Source organism: Danio rerio, chromosome 13 (assembly GCF_049306965.1).
Source record: "Danio rerio strain Tuebingen ecotype United States chromosome 13, GRCz12tu, whole genome shotgun sequence".
Classification (NCBI taxonomy): domain Eukaryota; kingdom Metazoa; phylum Chordata; class Actinopteri; order Cypriniformes; family Danionidae; genus Danio; species Danio rerio.
The window spans coordinates 34,567,643-34,583,456 of NC_133188.1; the positions used below are offsets into that span (position 1 = coordinate 34,567,643).

Consider the following 15,814-nt stretch of genomic DNA (forward strand, 5'->3'; position numbering starts at 1 on the left):
ACGACATGCGCTCTACGTCACCAAACCCCCACGCGCTTCCGTGCCATCACGCCGGTCTATTCATAGATATACCGCTTTCTTTCTTTCTTTCTTTCTTTCTTTCTTTCTTTCTTTCTTTCTTTCTTTCTTTCTTTCTTTCTTTCTTTCTTTCTTTCTTTCTTTCTTTCTTTCTTTCTTTCTTTCTTTTTCAGTTTGTAGTCATTCTTATTAGGGCATTAGGGTAAACAAGGCTGTTACAAGAAGCTACAACCCTAAGGTAATCAAAAACGAATTAGCTAAAATTTATTTTAAATATATTTTAAATAGCGGTGGCGCAGTAGGTAGTGCTGTCGCCTCACAGCAAGAAGGTCGCTGGTTCGAACCTCGGCTGGGTCTGTTGGCGTTTCTGTGTGGAGTTTGCATGTTCTCCCCGTGTTCGCGTGGGTTTCCTCCGGGTGCTCTGGTTTCCCCCTCAGTGCTGCAGTACAGGTGAATTGAGTAGGCTAAATTGTCCGTAGTGTACGAGTGTGTATGGATGTTTCCCAGAGATGGGTTGCAGCTGGAAGAGTAAAACTATTTTTATGAAAGGCCAAAATTCAAGCTTGATTGAGAGTTGTGGCTAAAAGTAAATATAGCAAACTGTATTACATTAAAGTTGCCATGGGTAATTTCCTAATTTATTTCCTCATATTTGTAAATAAATAGAATAAAATTACTTCAACCGTACTAATGCATTGCCATTTTTTGAAAAAGTATACTATGTTAACAAACGTATTACCGTAAATCAGTTAAAAAAAACATTTAAAAAAAATCCAAACAATTGTCATGCTGAACCTGTATTTGCCTCGATTCGCACACTGTTGTCCCCTGCCTTGTCCCCTATTCGTTAAGTATCAGTATGTAATTTTTTTTTTTTAAATCTTATTCATTTGCAACATTTAATTGAAACATTTAAATTCAGTTTTGTAGCGCAACAGTAAAACAAATGAAAGATTACATTAAAATGGAAATGAGAATCTCTCTTAAATACATTCCCCAACGCTTCCCAATCATTTTCCCTCTGGTGGGCTAAATCAAAGGATACAAAGGGCCAACTTTGGCCTGCGTGGCCAAGTTTGTGCATCTCTGGTTTAGAAGAATTGCATTCTATAATTTCAGATTAATAACAGAAATATATTCTATACACTACGGATGTGACCAAAGGAGCTTTTTTTCCGATATATATATAAAGATTTAGATTTTCCAGTGTTACATTAATGTAAAATATATTTTTAAATGATAATAAATATATTTAAGAAAACATATTTTAATAAATATATAGGGTTTGTAAATATATAATTTTAAATAGCCTTTTTAGAATTAAATCTTAACCCTAACTCTAACCTTAACCCATGATCTCAAATTGATTGTTGTTTGATTTTTCATAATTAAACAATGGTAATCTTAACAAATAGTGAAGCTATTATAAATCACTTTAATATTTGTTACAAATTATGAAAACAAGTAAATATGTTTCTCAAGAAAAAAAGAGGATTGTCCACAGTTGAGCCATCTAATAAAGTTTTTCAAAACTTACTGTGTTTGTTTACCAAAAAGGAAAACGGACAGTAAAGAAGATGAAATATGAGCCAGGTAAAACCCTTTGTGTTTATTATACAGTTTTTTAGTGTGTGAAATGTCCGAATACCTTTAAAATGAAAGAAAATATGCCTAATTGTTTGTATTTAAGATGTGTATGCTTGCTAGCATTAGCAGGAAAAAGGCCTTGCAGCCATTTTGTTCAAAATATGTTTCAATACCACCACACAATGTTATTTATTATAATGCACAACCTGAGATGAAGAGAAATATTTAGAATTATCATGTGAATGTAGCCTACTACAATAAGATTTTTAATAAAGAGCATATCATAGTACAAAATATATAAATATATACAGCATTAAAAGACAACAGCAGGAGTTAATAAAAATAAGGTCTGGAAGACATTCTCATCCTCTTCTGTCACTACCCATCTAATCCAATTGAGCTCTTAGCTCAAGTCTAAGAATAGTTGTTCAATTAGTAAAAAGTTTGGAGAGTCTGCAGACTTCTGCTGCATCTTAGTGATTAGACACGTGTAGTTAATCAGTAAATGTATTTTGTATTATTATAGAATACTGCAGTATGCTAGAGCTGAGATTTTGCGTGTTTGGGTCATATGAGGTGCTTGGTAACAGGAGGTAAATGAAACGTAGTGATCCACCGGATTAAAGCGTGTGTACACAGCCTGAAGACATCAGACGAAGATCAGGATCCTAGTACATTGAATGCTAGCAGGTAAAACCTATTGATAATTCTGATGATTGGTGATTATACACATTTGTTATAATTTGTTTGATTATATAAATCGGTCTTGATTTAAAAGTTGTATGCTCTAGGATTAACAACATAGTCTGTTTGTAATTAATTAATGCCGCTGCCATGATCAGGTTGGCTATTATATTGGTTAAAGCTATTAAAAAGCTACCCAATGTGGTAAAATAGGAACATATTTATACATTTCACTTTTGGACAAAAAAATTAAGAGTTCAGATGCAAAAACCTCTAAATGGCGTCTGAATTTTTCTTCTAAAATCAGCATTTTTCTCAGTCTCTTGTTGTTACTTCACTGTAAATGGAATGAAAATAATCTATTCTTTGTCATAAAAGTTAAATAACTGAACATACGCACATGTTTTCTACAAATACATTTTGTTTGAAATATGTTTGATATGATTTAGTGAATTGTTTATTTACATTAGATTCATTTCATTCATTTGCCGTTATTCATTTGGCTTAAACTCTGATTTATCACAGCGGAATGAATCACCAAGATTTATTTAATAATTGACTAATTAAAATACTGTTTTTACATTTTTAAATGTACTTTGGGATATGAGTTTTGAAATTAATTCTATATTTATTTAGAGTGTATTAGAATCACAAAACATATTTAGCATATATTTAAAATCTATTTTGTAAAGGAAAAAATGTTGTATTACAGAGTATTGGAATAATTATTTTTTCTTAGAAAAGCCGGTTAGAGAACATTTCATCTCAATCAGAACATTATATATATATATATATATATATATATATATATATATATATATATATAAAGAGTTCAAATATAGATAAAAACTCTTAGATAAAGAGACATTTTGTTCTAAAATGAGCATTTTTCTTAGCCTCATGTGTTTATGTTAAGTTACTTTACTTTAAATGCAATGAAAAGAACCTTTTCATCATCATAAAAATGAAAGTACTGAATCTACACACAGAAAAAAAGAAAAATGCTTATTTTAGTTCATTTTTAACGGCACTGCATCTGAAATCTTCATATATTTTATATTTTTGTATATACACGTTATAATGTAAAATATATATTTCATTTTTATATAATGGATATTTAAGTATTTTAGTGTTTATTGACCTTAAGTATGCTATTTCTAACAGGCCACAAAAAGAAATGTTCCTGTAAAGTTCAGACCTATGTATACACATCTGCAGGTCCTTCTTAACCTTCTTTGGAGTTCAAGCTCATTATTTAAGTGGCACGATTGCTGTGTCTGGCTCAAATCTTTCTTGTTCTGTCTAACATGTTGAGGCAGTTATTCTTAAATAACATATTTAAATGATTGTGTTTATCATATTTAGTGTGTATTTTTCTACTGGTTCAGTTATTTGGTGTGCTCTTCTATTTTTTGAAGTGCTGAATCAACCTGTTAACACTCAGCTTGTGTAATTAACTAGATTGTGTAATCTACCTGTAATCTATCAGACCTGATCTGGTTTAATATAATAAGAGCCAAACAACAACATGCCCAACATAATGTTATGACAAATACTGAAATAATTTGTTTTTGCTTATTTAAATGGTAACACTTCTTACAATAATGTTTCATTAGGTAATATTGGATAATGCATTTACTAACATAAACAAATGCTGAACGATGCATTTTTTACAATGTTTATTCAACTTTGTTAATGCTATATGTAATAGAAATAAAGTTGTTCTTTCTTAGTGATTGTTAATGTTAACAAGCATAGCGTTGGATTTTAATAATGCATTAGTAAATGTTAAACTATGACTAATAAATAGTAAAAGCATTGTTCATTCATAGTTCATGTTAGTAAATACATTACACAAGTGTGAACATTTAAACAAGCTTATATTTAGAATCTAACATTAAATAAAATATTTTTAGCCACTTCTAAAAAGTCATAGCACTTTTTTTTCAAATTGTGATTCAAAATTAGGCTACTTATTCACAATATATTCTAAAAATCTGTGAGATATCAGTAATGCCAGGAGTAGTATCATTATTTGTGGGTGTTTTTGCTCTCTGTGACGCTAATCTCAGTTGGTTTACTGTGATCTTTTAAAGTAAGGAGCGTAAAAGTGTGGTTGCTAAAAATGTACGGTCATGCCTCTTCATCTCTTGGCACATTAACTTGAGTAGTCACTGTGAGTTAGTTGGCCTAGGTCCACATCTCCTTATAAACATCTGATTTTGTCTAAGTTCACATGGCAGATTACAGTGGTCCTTAAATTATCTTTTTCTTCAGTGCATTTGCATTCGTTGTGGCAATTTTCCTTTTATATTTAGTAAATTTTGTAGTATTCAACATATGAAAATGTTACTTCTGTTGTGGTGAATGATTAAAAGTGGAAAGAGTATCAGCAGAAAAAAAATGCATGCATACACCACAGATAAAACCCCAAGGACCATCTAAAATAATAAATAAAAGTCCTTGTTTTTTTTGTTTGTTTGTTTTTTTCACTAAATTATGTTGGTCATATATACTAAAGTAATAGACAAGTAAAATTTGATGCTTTAACAATATTTAAATGAACCTAAAAGACCTGGCATGTCACCTCAAGGATTATTTTTTTGGAAAAATCTGAGTATTAACGATAAGTTTGGGAATGTACATTCACTTGAATGGAAATGTCTCCCCCTGTCTTCTTTCTTGAGTAGCTACATGTAACTTTGATTTGTTCAAAAGAAAGAGAATTATAGGTTAACTAAAAATTTAAAAAATAATAATTTAAATCGTTTGCTTTATTAATATGTATGCTTTTGATTAAAATGTCATAATTTATTAAATTAGAGTTTGATGACTTCCCAATATCAAAGAAAAATATTGTCATTTAGATATTTTTTTAAATTACAATGGTCAAAATAACAAATGTTTACAGTTGTTGTGATTGGAAATTATGGTTGTTACACCAAATAGTGCTTTAATTACTGTACTCTTCTAAATGTTAATGGAAATATTTATGAATAACAAAGTCTCTTATTATATAGTTTTTGTTAATAATTAATGTAGACATCTTTAAAAACATGGCATTCTTTGTTATTTTGACGCATTCTTTGTATTATTTATGCTCTAAATGACAATGTTTTTATTTTATTTTATAGAATTTCAGAGAACAAAACAAAAAAATAAATGAACACATAAATTAGAAGAGGGCGAGGCAGAGGCGCAGTAGGTAGTGTTGTCGCCTAACAGCAAGAAGGTCGCGGTTCGAACCTCGGCTCAGTTGGCGTTTCTGTGTGGAGTTTGCATGTTCTCCCTGCCTCTGCGTGGGTTTACTCCGGGTGCTCCGGTTTCCCCCACAGTCCAAAGACATGTTGTACAGGTGAATTGGGTAGGCTAAATTGTCCGTAGTGTGTGTGTAAATGTGTGTGTGGATGTTTCCCAGAGATGGGTTGCGGCTGGAAGGGCATCCGCTGTGTAAAACCTTGCTGGATAAGTTGGCGGTTCATTCCACTGTGGCGACCCCGGATTAATAAAGGGACTAAGCCGACAAGAAAATGAATGAATGAATAAATTAGAAGTCCAGAGAAATATAAGCCTATATTATAATGTGAATACTGAACCAGTGAAAACGTCAGATTCACTAATAATACTAATACAAGTACAAGCAAATACGTAGTTTGCTATTCTCTAAAAATTAGGCTACCTGAAACTGAAGACTAAAAGATCTAACTATCAGTGATTATGCAAAACAGCTGGCACATTCCCGCCTAAGCTGGTTCTTTTGATAGCTGGAATGAAGTCAGCAAAAGACCAGAATAGATCACAGTAGACAGATTTAGATTTACACATCAGACGATATAAATAATGTATAACATTTAATATTGTTATGAAGCATTGGCGATGACATCAGAATCCCCGATGATCACTTAGTTTCAGCTCCATCCTTTCCGTTTGGCAGATTTCTCTCCACCTCCATCAGCAGCAGACTTTTCCCCTCTCTTCTCCTCAGGTATTTGTCTCGTGACTCGGCAGGATGAGCAGCACGTTTGTGACCCTCGCCGAGGTGCTGGAGGCCAGAGGAGGACCGCTGGAGGAGGACGAGGTCTGGTCCCTCCTGCTGGGCTCCGCTGAATCACTCGTAGATCTTTCCTACAAAGGTAAAACGTTGACCTTGCAGATTTGTATTTTATCTTGTAGTGATGAAGAGCGCAGTCCATGCAAAATTAAATGAGCGTGGGTTTGTTTTTCTAGGTCACAATATCTGCAACATTATAACTCCTGCATCACTGCTGCTGTCCGCCACTGGGACACTGGCGTTTAAGAACTGTGCAATGACAGATGAGGTGTGTGCCTTCACCGCCCCGGAGATGCTGCAAGGCCGTACTGTCTCCACCAAGCTCGCCATGGAGAAGGTCAGCTTCGTTCAAAGACATCCAGGGGTTTTTAGACAAGCTAGTATGTTTGTCTTAAAGTATATTGTCAAAGAAATACATCTTAGGTGTTTTTTTCTAAATTGTAAAAATGTGATTCATATTTACAGTAAAGGGGCCAGCTGTGGTTTGCTGACCTTCTGTGTAAAAAAAGATTGATAGTAACGTTTTAGGGTTTGTGGATTAGGCCCATGGTGTAAAGTAACCCAAATTACTGTAATTGAGCAGTTTTTCCTCAGGATTTGTAATTTAAGTTGTTTTAAAAATGTGTACTTTTAGTTTTCCTTGAGTACATTTTTAGTGATGTATTGGTACTGTTACTCCAATACTTTCCTTCAACCTGCAGTCACTACAATTTTTTTTCTTGTCTATGGCAATTGGCTGAGTATAGAAACAAATCTGTCCTGTGATTCCTGTCCAATCAAATCGTAAATAGAACCTAAGTTGCACCATACTCAGCTGAGCTTTATAAATGCAGAATAAAGCTTGGAAGCATTAAAAGTGTCCAAGAAGATGTCCAAAACTCAATCTTACTGATGAGAAGATGAAGGATTTTTACTGTATGATGACTGAAATATCATTAAACAATCACTAAATACACTACAGAATGTTACGTTTTCACACACACTCACAAATTACATGTAAATTTGTATTTATTTGTAAATTTGTATTTTTGTTTATTACAATTCCTTGCACGGAGAATGCTTGTTTATGACCTATATTGCTGCCAGCCACTAGGGGGTGATACAAATGTTTTGATTTCACATTTTCAGGATGTATCAGGCAAAACACTAATAATTAATACAATGTTAAAATCATTTTTTTTGTCATAATTTACTCTCTATTTGTCCAAACCTGTTTTTGTTTTTCTGTTGAACACACAAGAAGATATTCTAAAGAATACTGGACATCAGTAACCATTGACTTTCATAGTATTTTTGGAATAGATGATAACCAGTGGTTAAAGGGTTTGTGTTCAACAGAAAAAATGAAACTCATAGTGAATGATGAATAAACTGAAATTCTATACAGAACTATCACTTTAAAATGTGAATTTCATCTCATTGAAAATTTCATGATAAACTTATTCTAAGCCTTTAATTCAATCAGTTGAGAGTAAAATTAAATAATTTATGAGCTAATGACATGACATACATCTTTTTAATCACCTAGCACAACATTTGTTTAAAATGTATAAATTAAATAATTTATTAATTTATTTTAGAAAATGATGCTTTTTTATAACTGTGCTACAATTAAATGTCCACAGAGGAAATACTGATGACTTTTGTACCATTTCTTCCAGATAATCGTGTATTCTCTTGGTATGACTCTGTACTGGTCAGTTGATTATCATCTCCCTCAAAACCAGGTCAGTAAAAGATTGATGATCCAGCTACGTTAAACTGCTCACCTTCCATCAGAAAATGTAGTGTAAATGTGTTTTGTGCTTGCTCAGCCCATTCAGCTCAGTGACTCTCTGAATTGCCTTCTGCTGAGCATGTGTGAGGATATGGCCCATCGGCGAACTAACCTCAACTCCATCCTGGAGGTCTGCGAATCACACCACAAAGCATCTCTCCTGCCTCCTCCTAATAAAGTCATCAAACAGCTGGTGGAGGATGTCCTTCAAGAATCTGTGAGTTTAAAAAGGCCTCAAACTGTTTCATTTAATTAGTTTAGAATATAAGCTGATAAAAATTTAACAAAGTCTTAATTTCCAGGTGGATCGAGCAGCTTTAACTGAAAATGTTGTGCAGTTGAGTGGGAAAAGTCAAATGATCAGAGAAAGACTTCATGGTAGGAATCCCTTTGAATTACAAAAAAATTGTTTTCAGGAAATTGTAAGAACTCTTGCAAAATTAATATAATAGACATTTTTCTGTTTTATAATTTTTTTATGATTTTTAAAATTTATATATAATGCATGTCTATATTATTTATAAGAGACCACTTAAAATGATCTGTTTCTGTGGATTTACTGGATTTATTAGGTATGTTTTTTTGAGTAAAATCTTAAGATTTCTTTTAATCTTTGAAGTTTTTTTCAACATTTTCCAAATTTATATTCTCTCTTTTCTTTTCTTTAAGAAAAGCTAGTTTTTATTTCTTGTGATTGAAAATTAGGGTTAACCTCCCAATTGTCGATTCACAGTATCAACTCTTCTAAGGTAAAAACCTTCAGTATTGTGTTGTCTAATAATTATTATTTTTATTTCTGAAAACATGGCACTCCTGTTGTTAATTTATTTTTTTAAAAATGCTTCAAATGGCGACTTTCTTCAAAAGTTTTTTTTTAAAGGGGTGGTCCACTATGATATTCTGTTTAACTTTAGTTCATGTTTAATGTGAACATAAACAACATCTCTGAATGCAATGTGCTCAAAGGTCAATGCAAAGGGAGACATTGGCTTTTACAGAGTTAACTTAGCAAAGCCTATAGTAAATGAAGTTTTGGGGACTACAAAAATATATATATTTGGGTTAATGAGATCACATTAGAGCCTCTTTAGCCCGGGCCTTTCGGAGGATCTAGGAAATATGACAGTCGTTTTCATGCTGGCTGAGTAGCAGTATATAATCAAAATGGGATATATTTTTTTTTTTACAAATGAAGCATGAGCACACATTGCTTTGCATCTTATTAACACAACCAAGCCTTAAAATACACTGGGCCACCCCTTTAAACTTTAAATAAATATTGCAAGAATATAGAACATAGAATATGTACAGAATAAAACAAAAATTACATTTTTGTTAATATAAACCACAAATCCAGATAATTTAATCATTTTCAGGTGGTCTATGAATTTTTTTCATGACTGTGTTACAGTATATGCATATTGTGATTCAATGCATACATGCAAATATAAGTTGATCTAGTGTTTATTGAAATGTTTCAGCTTGTCATATTTTTATCTGCAGGTCAAATCCTTTGCGTGAAAATTCTAAGTGGGTGTTGAGATTGCGCATTTGTCTTCAACTGTATCCATAACTAACCATATCAACAGTAATCCAGACATATTCATTCAATTACTATGTTTATCCTAAAATCCAACCCTGGAGGTTTGACCAAAATGTTTGTAACCATGGCACCAATGAAATACTGTAGTTTCCACTATAGGATTAATGGTTTACCTTAAACTGAACATGGGATTTAAAAGGTTGTAATTGGGCTCAAAGCATTGATGCCTCAACACAAACCTGTAACGTGATCTGATTGGCTGCTTTCCCGATTGTGTAACCTGTGCAGTTTAAAGTGAGTATACAGTATTAGTATCTCTATTTAACAGGTAAACGTGGACCATATTCTGGTTATACGGAGATGAACGGAGCTGCAGGAGAGACTCGCAGACTGTCTCTGGACTCTGAGCCAAAGCAAGGTAAGCTGTTTAATAGTTTGAGGTCATTTTTTAAGTGTTTGTTTAAGATGCCTCTTATGCACCAAATGAATTAAAATGAATTGCAATGATTTTTATGCATTATTACCACAGTCTTCACCATCATGTGATCCTTCTGAAATCAATCTCATTATTCTGATTAGGGTTTATTTAAAGAAATATTTATTGTTAATATACTTAGAAAAAATAGAATATAAAATTCAAAAGAAGAGTATTTATTTAAAATAGAAATACAAATAAAAAAAACTTACAGAATTTACTAAATAACCACTCAAAAATAATCAGGACTAAATTTGCAAAATAGAAATGTGCAATTACAGTAAAGTTCAATATAGATTTACATAAGTAGTTTTGTATTAGGCATATATTAAGGTCATACGTGATATAGAGGCTTCTGTGAAATTTCTGTAATATAATTGTTAAACAGAATTAGTTTTAATTGCTAAATAACCCTGTTTTATCCAAATAGTTTGTATAATTTGTGAATTTAAACTCAACATTGCTTATTTGCAAAGGTCTGTATTGTATGTTTTTAACTGAATAAATGTAATTGTCATGCAGTGAAGATATTTTAACTGTTTTTAAGTAGCTGGAATAGGTGCATTTTGAAATAGATTTAAAATGTAAAAGTTTTGCCCCGATTTTTTTAAAGTGCAATCATAAATAAATCATAAATATTCCTACCTGTTTCATTTATGACTAACAAATATGCATCATATACATGGATACAGTGGTTTAAATGTATATTTAGTTTATTTTCCCTGTTTAACCGAAGTTAAATTGTTACATTTCTCAATTCAGTAGTCATTATAATTAGGGTTAAATCATTAATCATTAAGTCTAACTGATTCATTTATCATTTTTAGGAATATTTCATCACCAGAAAACCTGGTCTCTCAAAAGCAGACCTAGTCAGACCACATCCTACCAGAGCTCATCTAGGTTAGTATTTGAAAAACACTTTTAAAAGTATTATCACTGCAAATGTGACTCTCTGGTGTTTTGTTATGCAAGAAATCCTCTGGGTCTTCACAACAGACGAAGCACAAGTTTTTGGTCACGAAGTTCGTGTCTAAACTCTCCAAACAAAGGTGAAGTCCGACCTTCCAGTCCCTGCATTACTGTGAGTGAGTCTGCAGTCAGTCTGTCCCAAAGAAAAGCTAAGGTAATTTACTTAGTATCTGTGTTATACTAAAATAAGAATCCCAGGCTAATTCAGTAGTTGCTAATTGTCTATGTTTTAATTGTAGAGTCTTGGACCTGAGTTTACCAGGATGAACGATGAGCCTCAAATCATTTTAGAGCTGCCGGGGTCTATAGTGGTAAACCGTGTTTCAGTATTTTGGGTTGAACATACAGTACAGTATAATGCACTTGGGCATTCTGAGGTTGCAAACTGTGAATCTTTGTACATTCATCGTCTTCTCCCTTCCTCTTTCAATCGATACAGTCGAAGAAAGGCAAGTCAGGTCTGTCTCAGAGGGAGGTTAACGTGATCATGCCAAATGAACAGTGTGTGGCAGTGAAATGTGACATCAAGTCCCGAGGGAGGGATGTGTTCGACATGGTTGTGGCACACGCTAACCTTGTGGAGCATTTTTACTTTGGCCTTGCTTTCATTGATGGTAAAGCAATCTTTTTGTGTCAAATTGGCATGCTGTTGTGTGTTGTTAATGACTTGTACAAGTGATTGAGCATTAACTATGTGTTCTCATATAGATGGTGAATTTTTCTTCTTGGACCCCGAGACAAAAATCTCAAAGGTTGCTCCTGATTACTGGAAGAAAGTGGCTTCTGCGACATTTACACTTTATCTTCGTGTCAGATTTTTCCCTGATGACATCTCCTACATTCTGTATGTCATTTTCTGCTGTTTAAACATGCATCATCATGTTATTGTCTGGTTGAAGATGTCAGAATTGACGTTGTGTGGCCCTTTTCATGGCAAAAATACATTTTGATGCATATCAAGTACAATGTAAAACGTTTATAATGGTATATGTATTTATATTAATGGCATATATATATATATAATGCTATTCTTTCACAATTTCCACAATAGTGCACTGCACAGCTTTTTTCTTGGATAATTAGATAATAAATCAAATATAATATAAAGATAAAAGATTTTAAAATTAACATTAGAATGTTTTTGAAAGGATCATGTGACACTAAAAACTGAAGTATTTTAATGCCTGTTGAAAAATGTATCTTTGCCATTATAACAATGCGTTCATTTTATAAATATACACTACCGGACAAGAGTCTTGTTGTCGATCCCAGTTTTAAGAGCCACAAATAATAACTTGACTTCTAGTTGACCATTTGGAAAAGTGGCAGAAGGTCGATTTTTCTGATGAATCATCTGTTGAACTGCTTCCCAATCATCACAAATACCACAGAAGACCTATTGGAACCCACATAGACCCAATATTCTCACAGAAATCAGTCAAGTTGGTAAAGGAAAAATCATGGTTTGGGTTTACATTAAGTATGAGGGCATGTGAGAAATCTGCAGAGAGGATGGCAACATCAACAGCCTGAGGTATCTTTGTACTGCCCATTACATTTACAAACCACAGGAGAGGGCAACCCTTCAGCAGGATAGCACCCCTTCTCATACTTCAGCCTCCACAGCAAAGTTCCTGAAAGCAAAGAAGTTCAAGGTGCTCCAAGATTGCCCAGCCCACCCACCAGATATGAACATTATTGAGCATGTCTGGGTTAAGATGGATGAGGCATTGAAGATGAATCCAAAGAAGCTTGATGAACTCTTTGCCATTCCAGATGACTTTATTAATAAGTTATTTGAGTCATTGCAGAGATGTATGGATGCAGTCCTCCAAGCTCAAGGGAGTCATATACAATAATAATTATTTTTTCATGGCACTATGCCTTTATATTCTATACTGTACATAATTTCTGTTAGGTGACAAGACTTTTGTCTAAGCAAAGTCAGACCTTACTGTCCTAATTAAATTATTTAAAATCAAAACATAATTATAGCTTATTTTGGCCCTTTATCTTTTATATAAGCCACTTCTGATACCAAATGATAAACTAGAAGTCAGGTTATTATTTGTTGATCCTAAAACTTGAATAAGCAACAAGACTTTTGTCAGGTAGTGTACATTAAAATAGAAATAGTTAAGTGTATGCAATATGCAATATTAATGTTTTGATCATGTCAACAGGCCTTAGTCTGAGTAAAATTTCTTCCTCAAACAAACAGCCTCAAACTTTTAAATACATTTGAAGAAGTTTTTGTTTAGAAAAATTAACCCAAAAAAACTTGACAAGAGATTTGAGGTGCTCTTTAATGGCCATTATATATATTGCATTGCATTGTTCCTCTTTTCTTTTATTCTGATGCTCACAGTTTTTCTCTAATTATTTTAAAAGACATAAACATACTCGACACCAATATTATCTCCAGCTGAGGAAAGATATTCTGGAAGACAGAGTGCACTGTAATGAGGAGACGGCGCTGTTTCTCGCTGCGCTGGCACTGCAGGCTGAGTTTGGAGATTATATGGCTGAAGTGAGTCAGATATTAATGGTCAGTTTAACTTTTAACTAGACAGTATTCTCTAATATCATTCTGACTTTTTTGTTTAGGTTTACGGGAAGAACTATTTCCAGACGGAGCAGTACATCTCTAAGAGAGTCATAGAGAAAGTGGCCTTGCCCTGTTTGAGAGAGGAATTGCCAAGGTTACATGCCAATAATGCCCAAATGCTTCCAGAGGAGGCAGAGACGGAGTTCTTAAAGGTTTCTTCAATTTTAAAATGACTTCATATACAAAAATGGTGTCGTTCAAATGACTGGATGTTTGATGTTAGTCCTAAATATATTCATATATAAACTTTTATGGCTTTATAGATTGCACAGCAACTACCAGAGTATGGGGTGCTGTTTCACAGAGTTGCCCGTGAACGGAAACCTATTATTGGAGAGCTGGTTTTGGGAATTTGTGCCAAAGGAATTCTGGTTTATGAAGTCAAGAATAATTCTCGGATGTTAAGCCGCAGATTTCACTGGACAGAAACTGACAGTCTCTCAACAAGTGTGAGTTTTGGCTGTCATTTGGCTTTTTTTATTGCTTCATGAAATCCAGTAACAGGCTTTTTTTATGGATGAAAACACCTTTGTGATGTTTTGGGTGAATGATTTTCCAATAATTCTCTCATAGAGACGAAAATTTACCATTGAGTGCAGCCCAAGTGGAAAGAAGCACTCGTTTGTGACGGAGAGCTCAAAAATCGCACAGTACCTCCTGAACCTGTGCTCGGCCCAACACAAGTTTCACAGTGAGATGACCTCACGCCAGCTGACCTACTGCTTAGCTTCAGGTTTGGAGAATTATTTGAAGTAATTTGAAGCCACAGAACTCTATAAATTTATTTATTTATTAGGTTTTGGATAAAAAAAAAAAAAAAAAAAAATATATATATATATATATATATATATATATATATATATATATAATGTATATTAATTATTATATATATTATATATAAATGATTCTTTATTAAATAACTCTAACATTTAAACTATAAGACTATTTTATAAGTGACTTTATAGTTTAAATCTTTCTTTTCTTTTTAATTAGTTAGTTGCTGTTAGGGCTTTTGTTTTTTGTCAGTCTCATTGAGTCTCGATACTTCTTATATAATTCTTATATAATAAACTGAACTGAATAACCCTAACTCTAACTGATAATAAATCATTTGTCCTATATCTCTTTTTAGATGACAGCGTAGCAAAATATACATCCATATGCCGTGCTCGACACGAGCAGATAAAGAGGCTGTCCTGCTCAGAGATTGTGCTCAATAATATTGGTCTGAATGGATTGCCAAGTGACTCTATAAGCAAGTCTTGCGATGACCTGTCGGCGAAAATTGGAGTTCGGATCCGGCAACAGAATGAAGTAAATTACAGTCCTGAATCGAGAGCACCCTGTGAACCAAAAGATCAGAGCCAAAGCAGCAGGTAAGTTAATCGATTTACTCTGTACACCCAATACACAACCAAATCTATATATTAAAAAACTGTTGTGTTGATCTTTCCTTAATGCAGCCCACTGGAAACCTTCAGTCCCCCAGTCTATCGCATCATGTCCAATGTCTCTTTGCAAAAGCAGGACTCAGAGGTTCATTCCACTACCTCATCTATAAGAGGTAAACAGTGACTCTCTCTCTGGTTTTAATTGAAAAAGTTATTTTTTTAAAGACATTTTGAACACAAATATTTAGCTATGATGTTATTCTTACAACTTAACATTATGAAATATAAATGTATTTATTTTGTTTTATTTATTTTTTGTTTTTTCCTTCTTTCTGTTGTGTATTTATTTATGTATCTTTATTTTAATTAATGAATTATTTTTTATGCAGTGGACACACCCACAAAAACAACCCCAGAGAGAGAAATCATCTGTGTCACTTTAAAGAAGGATCCCAAACTTGGCTATGGTGAGTAAAAAGAAGCAAGCATCTTTAATATAACATTAAGCATTTGCTATAATGGTGCTACAAATATTCCTGTTGTTGCAAAGGTTTCATAATAGTCGGGGAGGACAACACAGGGAAGTTAGATCTTGGAATTTTTATTGCATCCATCATTCCCGATGGTCCAGCTGATAAGGATGGGAGAATTAGACCAGGTAAAATACAAGCTATTGCCTTCTTGTATGTCAAAAGAAAATAAAGAATC

General features: G+C 33.3%; 1 protein-coding gene across 16 annotated transcripts in view; it reads left to right on the forward strand.

Annotated features, from left to right (window-relative positions):
• ptpn20 (protein tyrosine phosphatase non-receptor type 20) overlaps positions 1 to 15,814 on the forward strand; it is a 74,498-nt gene that overhangs the window by 2,862 nt on the left and 55,822 nt on the right. For 3 of the 16 annotated variants that reach the window (XR_012388780.1, XM_002664188.8, XM_073920137.1), the window contains exons 1-21: positions 23 to 256; positions 2,132 to 2,295; positions 6,275 to 6,422; positions 6,517 to 6,677; positions 8,002 to 8,067; positions 8,155 to 8,334; positions 8,420 to 8,495; positions 9,989 to 10,078; positions 10,963 to 11,038; positions 11,111 to 11,261; positions 11,347 to 11,418; positions 11,547 to 11,721; positions 11,816 to 11,951; positions 13,499 to 13,637; positions 13,715 to 13,867; positions 13,979 to 14,164; positions 14,289 to 14,448; positions 14,848 to 15,091; positions 15,179 to 15,279; positions 15,496 to 15,573; positions 15,657 to 15,764. Coding sequence is in view for 9 of the 16 variants with exons in the window: in XM_002664188.8 (XP_002664234.3) it covers positions 6,299 to 6,422; positions 6,517 to 6,677; positions 8,002 to 8,067; positions 8,155 to 8,334; positions 8,420 to 8,495; positions 9,989 to 10,078; positions 10,963 to 11,038; positions 11,111 to 11,261; positions 11,347 to 11,418; positions 11,547 to 11,721; positions 11,816 to 11,951; positions 13,499 to 13,637; positions 13,715 to 13,867; positions 13,979 to 14,164; positions 14,289 to 14,448; positions 14,848 to 15,091; positions 15,179 to 15,279; positions 15,496 to 15,573; positions 15,657 to 15,764 (2,476 nt within the window). In the remaining 7 variants the exon portion in view is untranslated. Of the gene's footprint in view, positions 1 to 22; positions 257 to 1,931; positions 2,296 to 6,274; positions 6,423 to 6,516; positions 6,678 to 8,001; positions 8,068 to 8,154; positions 8,335 to 8,419; positions 8,496 to 9,988; positions 10,079 to 10,962; positions 11,039 to 11,110; positions 11,262 to 11,346; positions 11,419 to 11,546; positions 11,722 to 11,815; positions 11,952 to 13,498; positions 13,638 to 13,714; positions 13,868 to 13,978; positions 14,165 to 14,288; positions 14,449 to 14,847; positions 15,092 to 15,178; positions 15,280 to 15,495; positions 15,574 to 15,656; positions 15,765 to 15,814 lie in introns of those variants that run through there. The other 13 variants (XR_012388781.1, XR_012388785.1, XM_073920139.1 and 10 more) reach the window with 7 other exon arrangements.